Source organism: Heterocephalus glaber, unplaced genomic scaffold (assembly GCF_053883595.1).
Source record: "Heterocephalus glaber isolate CG9 unplaced genomic scaffold, H.glaber_assembly_v1.0 deba00001429, whole genome shotgun sequence".
Taxonomy (NCBI): domain Eukaryota; kingdom Metazoa; phylum Chordata; class Mammalia; order Rodentia; family Bathyergidae; genus Heterocephalus; species Heterocephalus glaber.
In genome coordinates this window covers 10,870,868-10,889,465 of record NW_028258294.1, presented here as the reverse complement: position 1 = coordinate 10,889,465, position 18,598 = coordinate 10,870,868, and the positions used below count along the sequence as shown (strand labels likewise).

The following is an 18,598-nucleotide window of genomic DNA, read 5'->3' as shown; positions in this document are numbered from 1 at the left end:
TGTCTAGCTAATATCCTCTCCAGATCATAACAGTGATTCTTACTGCTTTCGTAAGAAAATACATGCTTGTAAAATGGTCTCCATAAAATTTGTTTAAAAGGAAAACTACCTGAAAACAATTTCATTTCTAAAGGCAATCATTAGCCTTAATCATCATCACTGTATTTAATGTGATGAACAATAGAAAATGGACAGTTGCTTCCTGATGTACATTATAAATTTTTAATTGTTTTCATAAAATCCATATGAATTTTTTTTTTTGGTACCGGGGATTGAACTTGGGATCTTACGCTTTGAGGCCAGCGGCAGCCCCACTGAGCTAAATCCCTGGCCCAAATCCATTTGAATTTTAAGGTGGTAAAATGAATAGTAATTTAGTTTAAAATCTCCAGGGAAAGAAATTTCCATTTTCTAATGATGATTATTTTCTTTATCCTTACATTCACAAAATTTTTCCTTAAATTTTAATTGGACAAATGTGAATCAAGATGTAGCCTAAAAGAATAGCCTCTGAAAATCGACCAGACTCTAGATGTTCTTCTTATAAATGCCTTTGGATTTTTATGAACTGTTTTGACATAACTTTATCTAGCTCTCGCCTTGTTTAGGTGCTATTAAAAAAGTCCCTAGAGGGCGGGGGATTTAGCTCAGTGGTTCCACTGCCTGCCTTGAAAGCGGAAAGACCCAAGTTTGATCCCCGGTACCAAAAAAAAAAAGTCCCTAGAGATTGTATATTAACTGCTTGTTTTTCTTCTAGCAGGCACTGGCCTGAATACCTTTACTCGAAGCAGGAGCTCAAGGACCACTGTGTCAACATCCAGAAATATGTCTATCTTAGATGGTGAGTACAAGCTGCAGACTATTATCTAGCCATTATTTATAAATTCCAACATAAGAAGACTGAAGAAATCTCCATTTGTATCCCTCATTTATTTGTGCTGTAGTCATTATAGTCTTGACAGTTAAGATCACCAGATACATTATTCTTTATAAGATTTTTGGCACAGATCAGAGCTATTCAACAGTTAGTAAGCTTTAATGGTTTTTAAGACAAATATTGTTACTTTTACCTGTGACACAGGAATAATGAATGTTTAGAAAAATAAAGCAATGAGACTGAATAGAGGTGGATGGGAAATGCCTCAAACACTGATATAAGTTGATTATCTGATAGGATAGACTTGGAAGACTTAAGAACAACTTAGCTCACTCCCTCATTTTATGGCTAAGGGAACTGAGCTAAACCAGTTTGTCCTGATTGATAAAACTACTAATAGTATCAATAATAGCTAATATTTTGAAGTACTTCTACACAGTTCTGTATGGTAGGTATTTAAATTATCTGTTTTACAGAAATGGGAATTGAAGCTTTGAAAAAATGGGAAACTCACCCAAGGTCCCATGACTAGTCAGTACTAGGACTTGATTGATCCCATATTTTCTGAACACAGCCAATAGTTGACCATGGTATTATAAGGTATGGTCTAAAAATACACGAATGTTTAAATTTAAAACAACATTATGGTAAAGGACATTGCCATTAATCCCCCTCAGAATTCTCCCCCCTCACTTTCAATGTACATTGTATTGTTCTTGCCACTTTCTGGAGCAGCTGTAAAAGTCCTTTTTGGTGTCTTTAGTTGTGCTGTCGCAGCTGCCTTGATGTCCTGAATTGATTGAAAATGCTTACCTTTCATGGTCATTTTGACTTCAGGATGAGCCATAAGTCAGATGGTGCCAGATCCATTGAATTAGGTGGATGGGACACACCATAATGTTCTTATGAGCCTGCTTTTCCATTGTGTGACACTGGTCAGCAGCACTCACTGCATTTTTGGTCATACATCATAAAGGTACTCAGAAAGAGGACTTCCAGGGCCGGGGTTTTACCTCAGTGGTTCCGCCGCCTGCTTTGCCAGCGCAAGGTCCCGTTATATCCCCAGTACTTAAAAAAAAAAAAAAAAAAAAGAGGACTTCCAGAACTGCTTCAGAAAGTGGTGAGAATAGGGTATTTATGAAATGTGTATGGGAAGTATTTTGAGGGGATTAATGGCAATGTGCCTTTTACACTAATAAGTTTATTTTTAAAAATTTAACCATTCACCATATATTTTGATCATCCCTTGTAGTTTCAAAAGCAGGATAAGATTAGAAACCTAGTTACTGGTTCTTAGAAGAGGAATCTGTTACACAGTTGCCTAATTAATATAAAAATGAAATAATAAGCTGCCTTAGAAGGAAATGTTGTCACTCCCTTAAAGGAAATTTCATCCTTTCTTGAATCACATCTGACATTAGAGAAAGGACACAAACATCAAATTATTTGAGACTCACAAGGCATCTTCTTACCAGAAGTTCTATTGCTATCTTTTTACTCAAATATTATTCAGTGCTTCAGAAAACCCCCTAAGATCCTTAGCTTTTCACTTCAGAAGCTTGTCTTTATTGCCATTTAGAGAAGAACATTTAAAAAGTTGCTATTTCATTCCTGATAGGTGGAATACAAAGGCAAAGAAGGGCAAAAAAAGAGAGAAAAGGCAGTATAGTATATTATAGAGGATCCAGTCTGAGTTCAACTTTGAAAAGCACTGTAGCTTTGGACAAGCCACTCACTGTCCTAAGTTATTTTGCATGTAAACTGGAAATGGTAATCAGTACTGTACTTAATGATTCTGAGAAAATGGAACAAAAAGCCTGGCATATACTGTAATAGGAATTTATGAAATGTTGCTGTGAAAAAAAGAAAAAGAAAGTAGAAAGTGAGTAAATTTTTTTTTTTTAGAAATAACTGTTTAATGATTTCGCTGAATCTTTATTCTTTTTTTCATATGTGACGTATATACATAATTCGCACATACACAAAATATGATTGTAATGTGTAACATAAGACATAACAAGAAAATACAAATTAAAAATGAACAAAATTCCAATAACTAAATTAATGCCTGAAGCTACAGATACTGAAGTCATCAGTCATAACCGTTAAAATAACTGTGGTCTTAATTTCAATGTTAATTTCAGTGTATAATTAAAAACATTAAAGATAAAGATTTTTGAAAGAACCCAATAAAATCCTACAGGTGAAAACTTGGAAATTAGCTACAATACAGTAGTAATTAACAGCAAATTAGTCATTAGTTACACATTATTTGGAATCTTAAAGATAGAGAACTAAGCAGGAGTGCTATTGTACAACACTGATTATACTAAAAACTCCTGAAGTTTTAACATTAAATAATTAACTTTATGACACGTAAATTTCATTTTAATAAAAAATATTTTTAAGGAAGGAGATGAAAGAGCAAAAAGAATATCAGTGGATCACTTTGGATATAATGCAACATATTTTTGTACATGACACAACATATCAAATCTGAGATTCAGGAAAATGTGATAAACCCAATTTAGGGTGAAAGTGAGTAAATTCTAGAATTGCATGTTAACCACTAAAAGTTGGCTGGCCTGCAAGTGACAGGGTTATAGGTTGTAGATTACCTGTGTTTACCTTAGTCCAACCAGCCTTTCCTTCTCCTGGTTTGTTTTTTGTGACATATTCCTTGACACCAAAGGGTAGAATTAATCACTTTAATTGAATCTTCTTGTTTCCATCGATTGTTGTTTAGACATCAGGTCTTAGTTAAGCTTGCAACATTTTTAAAGTAATCTATTTCCCCTCAGTTTTCTGTCTTTGGTGTGCTGTAGTTTTGCTACCATAAATCTAAATAATGGAATTCTTTTTTAACCTGTTTAGGATTTATTGGGCTTCATAAATCAGTGAATTGGTGTCTTCTGTTATTTCGAGAAAATTCTTCATTGTTATCCTTTCAGATATTACGTCTCTTTTGTTATTTTACTCTTCCCTCTGGGTCCTTAGTTAAATAAATATAAGATCCTTTTTTATCTTCCCAGGACTTAATTTCTCTCATACTTTGTTTTCTCTTCCTGTGCTACATTCTGAATAATTATACCTGATCAGTATTCTAACTTATCTATTCTAAAAACTATCTTTTGAATTTTTAAATGTCTTTTGGTGTAGGGGCGTTGAGAGAGGGTCTTGCTGTGTATTCTAGGCTGGCCTTGGAACTCACTATGTAGTTCTAGTTGGCCTGGAACTCTCTCTAATCCTTGTGCCTTAACCTTTCAAGTGCTAGGATTACAGGTGTGTGCCACCACACCCAGCGATCTTTCATTTCTAATAATTTTTTAAAATTCCCTGCTGATGTTTTTAAGCCCATCTTTAATTTTTTGTATGCGCCAAGTAAAAATACTTATTTTGTGCTTTGTGCTTAATAATAACCTAATATTGGGATGTTTTCGGCCTTTTTCCACTGTTTCTGATTTGTTTCTGTTGGTTGGTTTTCCTTTGTCATGACTTATTTTCTTGCATACTTTGCTATTTGTTGTTCTTAGAAACTTATAGGAATAATCTTGAGATATTGGGTGAAGCTCATTTTGAGGCTTCTAGGGTACCTCAAATCTTAAATCACTTTAAATTAGATATTGTATAAACTGAGGGTTATCTGGACCAGTGTGATAACAAGTGCCTATGAAATCTTGTTTGTCTCCTTAACCAGTGAGGGTCTTCATTTATAGTAGGAAATAGAAGGAGCTTTCACTTTGGCAGGCAGCTCCCTCCCTTCTTCTCTAAGGCTCTCACAGCCAGTGTTAACATTTTCCTTGAATGACAGGTGTCCTCAGGGAAAGGGACCGCTTGCTTTTCTGGCTTCCAACTTTTCTTCAGCTTTGGCCCTATAATTCTTTATTATATGATCAGATGATCAGCTCTTCAAATGTCATTGGGAAATTTTTTTCTTAATATTTGCAGTAGCAGCTTGGGTTGTTTTCAGCAGAAGGGTCTGTATAACTTAGCTTACAATGAATGGTTTGTTGAATCTCATTTATTATCTTATCCTTGTTTATAAATTGAAACTCATGTTTCAATTCAAAGGTGCTTCCATTTGTGTGGAGGACTGTCTTAGGGGTTTAGAAAACATTTTTTACTTTTTGACATCAGTTCTTTTTAGAACCATTATGCAGTGATGCTTTCAAAAGCATCCTTTAATGACTACTGCTGTTACCTATTGTTGGGGTGGAATAAAGGTGCTTTTTGTGTAGAAATACAAGAGACCAGTTACACTGCTTTACAAATTAGCCTGATGTCAGTTTTTTCAGCAATAATATTCATCTGGAAAAGAGGCTATGTCAGTAAACCAAATTAATATAAAGCTTCAGATTTTCTGAATTGTATTCTAGGCTAAAGCCTTACTGTGGTGCCTTGTGCAGCATAACATTGTGGTTAAGAACCAGCTCTGGAGTCAGGCTGGGTTCAGTCCAGTCTGGTGCTCTCACATAGTAAGCACTGTGAGAACAGGGCTGAGTCATTCTTGCTTGTCACTGTTCAGTGTGTCTGGCACAGTGCCAGAGTGCTCATTAAATGCTTGAAAATGACAGGATGAAAATCATTTAGAGATTATATAGCATAAAGGTTTGAGAGAGTGGTTATAAAGTCAAGAAAGACCTTGGTTTGAATCCTAACTCCTCAGTTTACTAGCTGTGTGTCCTGCAGCAGATTACTTAAGCTTTCCATCTTTAATAACTTTCAGTATCATTGTCTGTAAGATGGGCTAGTGGTTGCTTCCACCTCCTGGGGCTGTGTTGAGTATTGCTAAGAAAATGCATGAGAGTTACCTAGTACAGAAACTACACGTGTTAGGCCTTCAGTAAGAATAAATTGTGGTTGGGCTGGGGATTTAGCTCAGTGGCCTGTGCCTGCCTTGCAAGCACAAGGTTCTGCGTTCAATCCCTGGTACAAAAAAAAAAACAAAAACAATAGATTGTGGTTATTCAGTAAGCCTCAGATCTCTTGCTATAAAATTAACAATGTGGTACTAGTTCAAGGGATAATTATTTTAAGTAAACTTAAGTATATATAGTACTCAGAATAGCATCTAGTAAAAACTCAGTAGGTGGTTGCTACTGCTGTATTAGTGGCAGTTTTACAATAAATTTATGAAGGTAGATGGTATATACTTGTTTTGTTCAGTGATGCTGGAGATCCATCCCAGGCCCTCACACGTGCTTGGCAAGCACTACCTCTAAAGCTATAACCCAAATCCAAGATGAATTGTTACATATATTACTGCTTTAAATTTACCTTCATCTAACTGATTTGATGTAAGGGTTTTGCTAATTTAACTGATTACTTCCAATATGGGCTTTTAAAAAACTAATTTTTTAATATGAACACATGAAACATTTTTATCAAGTTACGATTTGGTGTTTTTTAAGTCTTAACAAAATAACCATGAGGCACTAGCTTATTTGTCATCATATTGGGACAGAAGTAGCATTAAAACTATAGCTTCTAGATACCCATTACAAATGGAGGACTGAAGAGATAAAAAAAGGCCAAATTCTATTACAACAACCTCCATGGAATATGGAGATTTATTGTCCTACTGAAATTTTGTTGAGAAAGGTGGAAATTACACTTCTGGCCAGCAGCAGTTGTTAGTAAGAGTTGGCATCCCAAATTTTTCCATTGAAGTTATTGTGCAGAGAGTGGCGGCTGAGCAAATAAAAGATACCTCTGCAGCCCCTGCTTTTATGTGTAGTTGATGAATGAGTTCCACTGCTGCTGCTACATTTCCTGCCACTAACAGTCTCCTGTGTGTGCATGCCTACTGCCTGGTGGGCGCTTGCCAGAGCAATTTGCATTAAATACCTCTTTATTTCCACAATTGTGTGCGTGAAGTACTAATGCTTTTTTACTGGTGAGGAAATTGAGATTTCAAGAAGCCAAGGAATGTGGCCATAGTCAAGGAAAAGAAAATCAAAGTGAGTAACTCCAAACCAGACCTCTTAACCACCATAATATATTACCTCCCCGACAAAACATAGTGCTTACTTTTCTGATAAAGTTAATTATTTCATAACTTATTTCACAAAGTTAATTTTGCAAATTCATCTTTTACCATCCACTGGGGATTGAAAGAAAGATTTTCTGTTTACAAAGATCAAAGAGTTGAGCAAACATTGAATAAATATGAACTAGAAATATTCTTTGAAAGCCTTCTGATCACTAGTTTTTCTATTCATTTGCCTAGTCTAACCTTTTTAGTAAAGTAGGATGTAAGAACAATAATTGAAAAAGCAGGTAAGAACTTTTGCCTTTCATCTCTTCTCTCAGATGAACATTACAAGATTGGGGTAGAACCTGAAACAGCAAACATGAAGAAATGATAAATGTAGGCAAGGTAGAATGATTCCTCAGGTTTTCCTTTTCGAAGAATTTTGGGCTCTGAAGGATTCTTTGGATGTTTGGTTTTTCTAATCCTCTTTCCTTCTTTGCCTTGTTTAGGTTGGGGTTGTCTTGGGAAGATATATTTGATATTAGCAAACTGGCAAGGCTTATAAGAAAATAAATTCAATAAGCTACTTGAAATGTAGGCTTTGATCTTAGGGAAAAATAAGGGAAAAGAGAAAGAGGTAGCTAAACTTCCAAGTTTCCAAAGCAAAAAAAGTAAGTATTCAAAGGCAAGTTTTGTCATGCAGTGAAAGATAAAATGCTGTGTAGAATTCCGCCTGGTATATTTTTTTAAGAGACTGGATGTTGGTACTAAGGTAGAAGAGAATGAGAAAGCTCCTAATGTAGCCACAGAAAACTTATCATTAACTACAAAAAAAGGAAGGGATTAGGAGGCTTACCTTCATTAGCTAGTGGTTCAGTTGGCTGGGTGGTCATATTTTATCCTTACGGTATTTTATAATAAAGTATTTAAATGTGGGTCTATTTATGAATACTGCTTGTTACTATATTTGAATAAACTGAAAGCATGAGACTTAACAGCTAGACATTGAATGAACATATAATTCCACGTCTCTTCTGATTTTAAAAAGTATAAATGATTTTATAAGTGATCATCATGGGTTTTTGCAGTCAGATAAGGAAATGTATAGATTTTTCTATTTTAAGAATTATGTCATGTTTTACATTCTAGCTTTTAAATCTTCAAGACAGCAGCCCTCCCGCAACGTTGCTACTAAGAATTATTCAGAGGTAAGAAAAAGTTTTATAGGTTCTGTATTAATAAACTTGTGTTTCCTGCATCATGAGTTGTCAATTCCTTGACTTACAAAGTAAAAGAGGAAAAAATATGGGACATTAAAGCTGATTTCAGTTATCTACAATGAGGAAGACTAGGGGTTATTTTTCTTATTTCTATTTTTTTATACTAATGGTCTACAGTCTTAGAAACCTGTTAAGTATTTACATACAGTAATATTTTTAAGGATAACAAGGCCGAACCCAAATGGCATGGAATACTACTCTTGAAGGCAGGTTCTTTACGTATAGAGTCTATATCAGTGTAGACTCAAGGCAGAATAAACGGTCATAGGATCTTTGAATTCTGCTGTAGACTTAGCATGGGCCTTTGGTTCTTTAGATTCCAGAAAGAGTCCTGTAGGGACTTGATTCTCCTGTTACCTCACTTTCAAATTCTGTGTGTCTTAACTCCAAGCAAATACTCCTCCCATAACAGTTTCTCAGTGGCAACCCCATTAGCATTCTAGATCAGATGATTCTTTTTTGTGGGCTGGGGTTGTTTTTGTTTTCTTTTCTTTTGTTTTGGTACCAGGGATTGAACATTTGCAAGGCAGGTGCCAGAGGCACTGAGCTAAATCCCCCGTCCCTGATGATTCTTTTTTGTGAAGGAATGTCTGATGCATTGCAGGATGTTTAGCTGCTTGCTTGGCCTTAGGTTCTATCCTAGGCTTCATCCTCATTTGCACATCAGATAAAGACAGCACATGCATGTGCCAGGTGTCAAAATAACATAAAAAAAAATGTAGAGGAATGTTTAGTATTTGGATGATGGAATGAAAATCAGAAATATTGCTGTTGGATCTTAACACTAACAAGTGGTATTTAAGAGGGATAAATGCAATTGTAAGATATCTAGTACTTCCCACATGGTCTGATACCTCATGCGTTTAGAACACTGAGGAGTTAATTCCTCATCAGAGCCCAAGAAGAAAATCACAGGACACAGCTATACTCCAGCCTATGCGAGTCACTCACCAATCTAAGTGTTCTTTAGGTCCCAGGCTCCGGAGATGGCCAGGAGAGAAGATCCCAGTATAGAACACTACTTGTGAATGAAGAGGCACACTGGAGGGGTCAGATGGGCTTTTGTGTTAATAATTGCTGCTTACTTGTTTCCTGGCTCTTTCGTGACTTTTTTGTATATGGGAAAAAAAGCTACATTGTAATTCAGTTATTTAATTCATTTTTTATTCAGGTGTTCCATTCTCAGGAAAACTATTTGTTTTATTTCCCTCCCTCCCCTTAGGTGATTGAGGTAGATGAATCAGATGAGGAAGAAGACATTTTTCCTACCACTTCAAAGACAGATCAAAGGTAGGTCAGAGACTTCCTTAAAAAAAAGATGAAAATTACCCTGAATTTCATAATGATATGTTTTTCCATGCCTTTTGAATTATTTTCAAATATTAAAGTTTGTAGAGAAATGAAAAAACAGATGAAAGCCTAGTTCATAGACCTGATACACCATTATCACAAGCATTTTTATTGAAAATTTAAATAACTTAAAATCTATATGCCTGAAATCCCAGCTGAAATCCTGCCTCTGAGGCAGGATAACCACAAGTTCAAAGCCAGCCCGAGCCACTTAGTATACCTTTCTCAACATTTAAAAAGGTGTTGGGGCTGCACTTCAGTGGTGGAGTGCCTAACATGGGTGAGGCCCTGGGTTTAAGCCCCAGCACTGGGGAGAGAATTTTAAATAACTTGATTTTTTAGTTCTTTTTGTATTTATTACACAGTGATTTTTTTTTTTTTTTTTTTTTTTTTGGTACCGGGGATCAAACTCGGGTCCTTGCGCTTGCACAACAGGTGGCGAAGCCACTGAGCTAAATCCCCGGCCCTACACAGTGATTTTCTTGACCAAAGACTTACAGTTTCCTCAATAAATAGAAAATAATTTTCTGTTTTGTTACTATTGATTTCAACTTTTTTCATTATCATATTTTATATACTTAATTATACATAGTACTGTGCTAAACACTAAAAGGAAGGTCATATAGACTTATTCTGCCTTCAGAATACTTTCATGTTCTTACCCCTTTTGTTTCTTGCCTGATGCTCTTAAGCTTGACTTGACTCAATATTGCTATTTTCTTTTAGGTATTAACATTTTGAGTGAAAACTGCTTATCTAATGAAATTAGATCAATTAATGAAAATACTTAAAATAATCAATAGCCCTTTTTACTACTTCATATGGAAGTACTAAATTAGATTTGATGGAAGACATAATGAATGTTTTAATATGGTCACTACCTTTGGGCAGCTTAGATTGTAATGAAAAGTGTTGAACCCATTGGAATCCATTAAAAGATGATTGAATTAGTACATAATTATGTGTGAAATCCTGTGATGTAGACCCTTAATTATGAGTGGTTTTAGTTCCTTAGAATGTGGATTATGATAGAAGAAAGAGCTCTGGAGAGTGATGGGTCTTTCCTAAGATCATTTTATCCTGTTATAAAAGGACAGATTTGAATTAAAAAGATTTCAATGTTGCCATAATTTTCATAAGTGGGGGATGGCAATAGAGAAATTTTAATATGTAATGAAAACAAGTAAAAATCTGTGTGGTACTTAATATATTAGGCACTGTTTTAAGTGTTTAAGCATATTAATATACTGAATCTGCTAAAAAAATTATTATCCCCATTTTACAGATGAAATTGAGGCACTGAGAAGTCAAGTAACTTGTTTAAAGCCACACAGCTAGTAAATGGAAAAGCTGCAATCCAAACCCTAGCTCCAGAAGTCTTTCTCTTACCATTAAATTTTTATTGCCTCTAAAGTAGATGGAAGGGAATTGTCTAGAACTGCATTTTGGATAGATGCCCTAGTTCATTGTGTTTGGCTTTTCCTTTTCACTTCCCCTCAGGTGGTCAAGCATATCAGCTAGCAAACCCACGTCCCAGAGCCAAATAGCTAAGGGGATTGATTTTGAATCAGAAGAGGTAATAAAATAATATTGTTAAATTTTAAACTTTTTAAATTGTAAGTTAGAGGCTGCTAGCTAGTTGCTAAAAGTTATTTTTTAAAAATAGTTAAACTTCCTTTCAACTGTAATGTTAAAAATCAAAAAATAACACTGTGTTGAGTGCCCAGCAATGCAATTATGCAGCTTGTTAAAATACAATGTTCACTCAGCTCTTAGGTAATTTGCCCAGTTAACAGGATGGGAGTAGTTTTTTTTAGCTTCTGCCATTTATATTTGAAGAGATGATGGTGATGATAATGTAAGAGCTTTAATGTTACTTTAATAGAATGCTTATTAAGGACCAAATCTATGTCCCACGTGTTTCATATATAAGATGGTACATGGTGGTGATTTTCATGTCACAAATGTACTTGGACATTGACCAAAATGCTGTCTAGTAAGATGTGTGGGAAAAGTTAATTCATAAACTAAAATGTCCTCTAATTTAAATGAGGAATAGGAAGAAATATAAGAAGGACTTGCTTTGTCTTTGTTATCTGTTTCAATTAAATTGAATTAAAGCTACAGGACTGAAGAGTCCCGGCCTTTCCCTTTCCTCCATGATTGCCATTTGAAGGACTTTTGCAAGTTTTTGTTAAGTTGCTTGAAGGTATTTCTCTTAGGCCCATCACTCTTTCATTTATTTATGTTCCATTAAAATTTTTTTTTAATTGTACTAACAACACATAAAACTTACCATCCTAGCCATTTTTTTAAAATCCATCTTAACCATTAAGTATACAGTTCAAGAGGGTTATATATATGCACATTGTTGTAAAATAGATTCTTGAACTTTTTCATCTTGTAGAACTGAAACTATATACCCCCTTAACCATTAAATGCCTACCGTTCCCTATTTGGAACGCCCATAACAATGGAACACAGTAAAATTTTTTCCTTCAAATTCTTGTTCCTTGAATTTTTCTAGGTAGCATACATGAATTTTATGCAGAAATTTTAAAAATTGCCGTCTTTGGCATAATTGTGTTAACCAAGTTCTCTATTCTCTCTTTTCCTAGCCCCTGGTATCTAATATTCTACTTTCTCTTTCTATAAATATCTATTTCAGGTACCTCATATAAGTGGAATCACAATCTTTATCTTTTTTTTTTTTTTTTTTGTACTGGGGATCGAACTCAGGACCTTGTGCTTGCGAGGCAGGTGGTGGAACCACTGAGCTACATCCCAGGCCCTATAATCTTTATCTTTTTGTGACTGGCCTATTCCACTCTGCAGTGTGTCTTCAAGGTTCATTCACATCCTAGCATGTGACTTGTGCCTTCTTTATCAGCTCTGATTTTCTTCAATTTTTATTTTTTATTATAATATGTTTGCAGTACATAATGATTATATTCCTTGTGGGGAGTTGGAATGTTTATATAACATATCCTAATTCTTTTCTCATTCCCTTCCCCTTGCCTTCCTCCATCTCTTGGTCCTGTTCCCATTTGCAAGAGATCTGTCTCTATATTTCTTATTATCTGTCTTTTATGTAATTTTAAAACAGCTTGAGAAGCTTCAAGGCTTGAGAGGCCACAAGTCAGGCTTCAAAGAAAAATGACAGCAAGAGCTCAGAGTAACTATGAAATGTTGACATGTTGCTTCCAGGAAGAAGTGAGCAAGGAATCTGGATATACATGTGGTTAAAAGTTTGACTGCAAAGAAGAACTATTAGCAGATTCTCTGTTATACTTCATTTTGGATTTATCTGTAATAAGTTGCTGCCTTAATCATGAAAGTCAATTTGTAGTTCTCAAGGCATCCATTTCTTATGAGATTGTTACTTTAGTTAACATTTGAATTTGTTAATACCACCAGTAAGGCCTGACATCAAGAAAATAATTTCTTTTATTATCTTAATGGAAACATAAATCTGAAATTTATAAATTTGTTGTTTGTTTGGTACCGGGGATCCAACCCAGGACCTTGCCCTTGCAAGGCAGGTGGCAGAACCACTGAGCTAAATCCCTGGCCCTATAAATTTGTTTTTATCGTCTGAATATTTAGTTGCAGAATATAATCAATTTATGTAACTTGGGCTTATTTGAGGTTTGTTAGTTGTTTTCATTCCCTTTAATTAACTTCTTAGTTATTATTTCATATTCCTCTTTATTCTAACCATACATATAATGTACAGCCCATCAACATGGGAACTCTTGAAATAATACTTTATGCTTCTTTTTCCAAAAAACTGTTTGAAAGATTGCTTCACTAGGTGATTTTTTGCATCAGTTTGAGAATAGCTGTCTACTTCTGGCATTAAATGCATAATGGGAACTAAGAATTACAACTGTTTTTGAGTTAGCTCTGCACTAGGTGGCTTCATTATTTTTTGGCTGAATTTCCAGAACAGCAGGCACCTGTAATAAATTGTAAGTGAAAAAAAACTGCTGGTGTTCACAAACCAAAAGACATGGTTTGAGTATTTTTTTTCCTGGCTTAACTATATCTCATTTGTATTGGTTAAGGTTAATATCTGAGGAAGTGTATATTCTACAATTGTAGATATATATACACACACACACACTCATACATCACAGGATAAATTTTTACTTTTAATGCTCACTAAGAATTTAATTGGACTTATATATTTCACATGTATAAGGGAAACAGAAAAATGAAATTACCCCAGGAGAAAAGAGAAAGTGACTCCCGCTGATATTACTTTGCCATAAGTGTCTGTCTTGCCTCACGGAAGGGTGGAGCAGTTTCTGACTTCACATTTCTATGTCCTTTCAGGAAGATGATGATGATCCTTTTATGAGCATTCATTCTTTAAGAAGAAACAGAAGATAATATATTTAATGAAACTTCCAGATTTCCAAGATACAGGAAAAACTGAAACATTGCAAGCTAAGAGTTTACCATTGAGGATTTTTAAATTATTGCTCTTAACTGAAGAATTTGAAGAAGACTTACTTAACAGAATCTGATGTATAAGTGTTATTTCCTGGACATGACTCACATGACTCTATTAAGATAATTTACCTATTTTAGAGATATAAATATAGTATAGGTTCTCCTTTTTTAATCTGGTTATTATTATCTGAGGATGTTCTATATGATTTAAAATGTTTTTTGACACGTTAGTATATATCTTACTCAGTAAAAACTTTGGTGATTGTTCTTAACTAGGAAGTAAAAGAAATCCACTATAATCCATTTCTGCTTCATGATCAAAGACTATGTTAGCATCTCAGTATTACATTTAGCCAAATTGAAGGGAAGAGCTTATGAAATTTAACCTTCTGGTCATGGTGGTACATGATTTTAATTCCAGCACACAGGGGGCTGAGGCAGGAGAATGATGTGAGTTCGAAACCAGCCTGAGCTACATAGCAAGACTGTCTCCAAAAGAAAAAAAAATTAACCTTTACACAGTTTTGATAATTTCCTAGAGGTTCTGGATATCCTGAAAGTAAAAAGTAAGATTTCCTTTGTGAAACTGCTGAAGCTCACTGCCCAGAGCACCCCACCTTGGGCTGAGCAGTGGGGAGCGTCAGCTCGTGGCTGTTGCTTATGTGTTCCTGGGTGAGGCTGAGAGTCAGTGCATGGCCACTAAAGTACCCTCACTGCTTCCTGGGAAAAAGGAGTGAGGCTTTTTCTCTTTAAAAAATTGCTCTAGAGTATGCGAAGATCTATTTAAAATGATGCAGTGAGCTGCTGAGGAAAATGATTCCATGCAGTTACAGAGGAGGAACTCTTCAACTAATTCATTCATTGAATAGTTGCGTGCATCGTGTCCTAGAAATATGGCGAATAAAATGGGAAAGAAAAGCCTTCTTGATTAAATGTTGTTGCACAGTTAAATGTAACACATTCCCTTGATTCTCTGTATTGAGGCATCAGAATCCATTGTTTGTTTTTATGTGATAATTTTCAGAGCTCTTGATATAGGTGTGTAGAAGTCTTTCAGATGATTCCAGAGCACTTACAGTTGCTTTGGAAGGCTGTGAGAGAGAAGTGATGAAAATAGTCTGAGGAAAACATTTGTAGGGAGTCCTTCCATGCTTACCAAAGAATAATTCTCTTCCTGGCCTCTTTGTTCCCTATCTTGCAAATACCAGGTTAATGCACTGCACTTCTAGGAAATTCTAGGAAAGAGACCGCTTAGAAAAGCCAGGCAACTAAGCAGATGACCTTTAATTCAGGGACGTGTAAAACATTTTTTCATAAGATTTTATACTTACTACCTACAGTAAATACAGAAAAGTCATACAATTTAACAAGTAATTGGAAAGTGAGTGTTCATGGAAGCGCTAGAATCTAGAATATCACTGCTGTCCTGGAGCCTGTGAACTGTTTGCTCCTCTGGCTGAGCATCCACACTTCCGTCCCTCAGGGTGCTTACTCTGCCACAAGGTGTTGCTCCCACCTCTAAGTGCAGTTACAGTAATTCAACTGCAATTTTCAAATGAAGAAGTTAGCATATATAGTTTTGCAGCAAATTTAGAATCTATGCAGTAATACTAAATCTATGCAGCAGTACTATGTTTAGCCTTCTCAAGTTATATGTAAATTGCCTTACATGTTTTACTGGTTGAGCTTGTCACTATAGAAATTGCCAGCTTGGTAAAATTTACATATAAAAGTTCAAGGAGAAAAATGTTTTATGTTTTCATAAAGAGAAATTCTTTATTCGAAAAGTTGAATTTAAAAAGGCTCCCACTGTATACTTTTTCTTCAAAATGTAAAATATTTTAATGCAACTTTCTCCTAAAGTCATTTGATGTCCTTTTTGTATCTGTCATACATTTAATTTATAATATTTTGTGGCATTTTAAGATTAATTTCCAGTAAAATTATCAATGTTTTGCATAATAAAAATTTAGTTTTGAATTCAGAGAGCTTCTGTCCTTGAATGAAAATGTCCACATTTCATCATTTGCTTACCTTATTTCCTTTTAAAAATTTTGAACTTACTAGAATTTTAGTTTGATCTTAGTTCACATAGGTTGTTATTACCATGCACATTTGTATATCCTATGACAGATCATTAGATCTGATTTTAGCTCTTTTTAAATTATAAGAGTAATATGTATTTGGTTTTTCAAAATTGAGACTTTGAAGTCCATATCAAAATGTCTGTTTCCCTATAATTTTTCTCCCCACATACAACTTGTGAACAATAAGGTACATGTTTCTCCAATTACTTCTGGCATGACTAGTAAAAAATATTATTGGAGGGCCAGGGATTTAGCTCAGTGGTGCTGCCACCTGCCTCACAAGCCCAAGATCCTGAGTTTGATCCCCGGTACCAAAAAAACCAAAATTTTGGATTACAACTTTATATTGTACAGCTAAATATTCTAGTCTTCATACCAAGGTAAATACCATCATACTTGGTATCCACATTTTTCCATATCCTTATTAACCCTTTAAACCATCAGCAATGTGCGACTTAAATGTTATTGTTTATTTTAGATCAAATAAAATATATTCAATCTGGGATGCTTTTATGTCAGAAGTGGTAAAGTGAATTTTCAAGAGCTCTTGGCTGGTAATTGCATATTGTAGTTAACTAACCAAAAGAGCTGCATTGGGTCCTCGGCTGGTTGGCTGATGCTTGATCTTTTTCTGTCTTAGCTGCTATGCAGTCCTGATGATTCTTGTGCAGATGACCAGAATTAGTGTGAAAGTACTTGTGGTCACCATGCTGGTTTAATTTCAAGTTTGTTACTTTATATTTTAATAAAAAATATTTTTTCTTCTTCTTTTAGTTTTTTTTTTTTTTTACAAATTCATTATATTTTATTGGTACATTTTAGGTATACACTATAATGACATTCATCATTGGAAATTTGCACCTTTACATAATCTCTCTTGGTTCTTCTTTTTCCCCCTTCCCCTGCCCTCCAACCCCTCCATCCCTCCCTATTTACAAAGACGTTTCCATTTTTTCATTTTCTCATATTAATTCCATTCCCTTCTTTCCTTTCCCCTACCCCTCCCACTTCCCCTTCCCCTTTGCCCCTTTTCTTCCTATTTCACATTATCTCTTATACCTTTTAGTCCTTATTTACATTTTCAGTTTCTCACACTAGAGAAACTATTCAGTATTTACACATGTGTGTCCTATTTATTTCACTTAAGAGTGTGGCCTCAATGTGCATCCATTTAGCTATAAATGTCTCTAATTTCTCATTTTTTATGGCTGAGTAGTACTCCATTTTATAAAAAAACATATTTTCTTTATCCAGACTCCAGTTGATGGGAATTTGGGATGCTTCCACGTTTTAGCTATTACAAATTGTGCTGCTATGAACATGGGTACACATATATCACTGTGGTATGATTCTTTTAATTCTTTGGGGAAGACACCCAAGAGGGGAATACCTGAGTCAAATGGGACTTTCCGTTCTAGTTCTTTGAGGTATCTGAATACTGATTTCCACAGTGGTTGCACCAGTCTACACTCCCACCAGCAGTGGAGTAGGGTTCCTCTTTCCCCACAGCCCCGCCAGCATTTGTTACTGGTTTTATAATAGCAGCCATTCTTCCTGGGGTGAGGTGGAATCTCATCATTGTGTTCATTTGCATCTCTTGAATGACCAGTGATATGGAACATTTTTTCATATGTTTATTTCCTATTTCTACTTCTTTGAGAAATGTCTGTTCATTTCAGATGCCCATTTTTGGATTGGGTCTATAAATTTGGGAAGTCTGATTTTTTAAAGTTCTTTATAGATTCTAGATAGTAGACCTTTCAGGAACAGCAGGTGAAGATTTTTTTCCCCACATTGTGTGTGGTCTCTTCACACTGCTGGTGGTTTCTCTTGCTGTACAGAAGCTTTTTAATAAGAAGAGATCCCATTTGTTGATTGTTTGTGCTAGTTCACGGGCAACTGAGGTTTTGTTCATAAAATCTTTTCCTACATCAATGTCTTCAAGAGTTCTACCTAACCTCTGTTCCAGCTGGTTTAGCATTTCTGATTTAATATTTAGATCTTTAATCCATTTGATTTTAGTTTAGTGTATGGTGAGAGATATAGGTCTAGTTTTAATCTTTGACAAGTTGAAACCCAATTTTTCCAGCACCATTTATTAAAGAGGCTATCTTTCCTCCAGTGAGGGTGTTTGGCTCCTTTATTGAAGATGAGATGGCTGAGTGTGTCTGGAGTTGATTCTGCATCTTCTAATCTGTTCCACTGGTCCTCAGGTCTGTTTCTTTGCCAGTACTATGCTGTTTTTATCACAGTAGCTTTGTAGTATAGTTTCAAGTTGGGGATTGTGATACCCCTTGCCATGTCTCTGTTACCTAGAATAGCTTTTGCTATTCTGGGTCTGTCTTGTTCCAAATGAATTTTTGGATTGTTTTCTCAAGGTCCATGAAGTATGCTGCTGGGATTTAAATTGGGATTGCATTGAATCTACATAGCAGTTTTGGAAGTATGGCCATTTTCACTATGTTGATCCTTCCTATCCAGGAGCAGGGGATGTCTTCCCATTTTCTGATATCATCTTCAATCTCTCTTTTCAGAGTGCCATAGTTTTCAGAGAAGAGGTCTTTGATTTCTT

General features: G+C 35.3%; 1 protein-coding gene across 10 annotated transcripts in view; it reads left to right on the top strand.

Moving 5' to 3' along the window:
- Positions 1–16,791, top strand: part of Mre11 (MRE11 double strand break repair nuclease) — a 61,163-nt gene extending 44,372 nt beyond the window's left edge. For 6 of the 10 annotated variants that reach the window (XM_087212295.1, XM_087212293.1, XM_087212296.1 and 3 more), the window contains 5 exons: positions 758–841; positions 8,001–8,059; positions 9,354–9,421; positions 10,982–11,057; positions 13,820–14,008. In XM_087212295.1, the coding sequence (XP_087068421.1) occupies positions 758–841; positions 8,001–8,059; positions 9,354–9,421; positions 10,982–11,057; positions 13,820–13,876 (344 nt within the window). In that variant the 3' untranslated portion in view covers positions 13,877–14,008. Of the gene's footprint in view, positions 1–757; positions 842–8,000; positions 8,060–9,353; positions 9,426–10,981; positions 11,058–13,819 lie in introns of those variants that run through there. The other 4 variants (XM_013069640.3, XM_087212289.1, XM_004838047.3 and 1 more) reach the window with 3 other exon arrangements.
- The last annotated feature ends 1,807 nt before the right edge of the window (positions 16,792–18,598 follow it).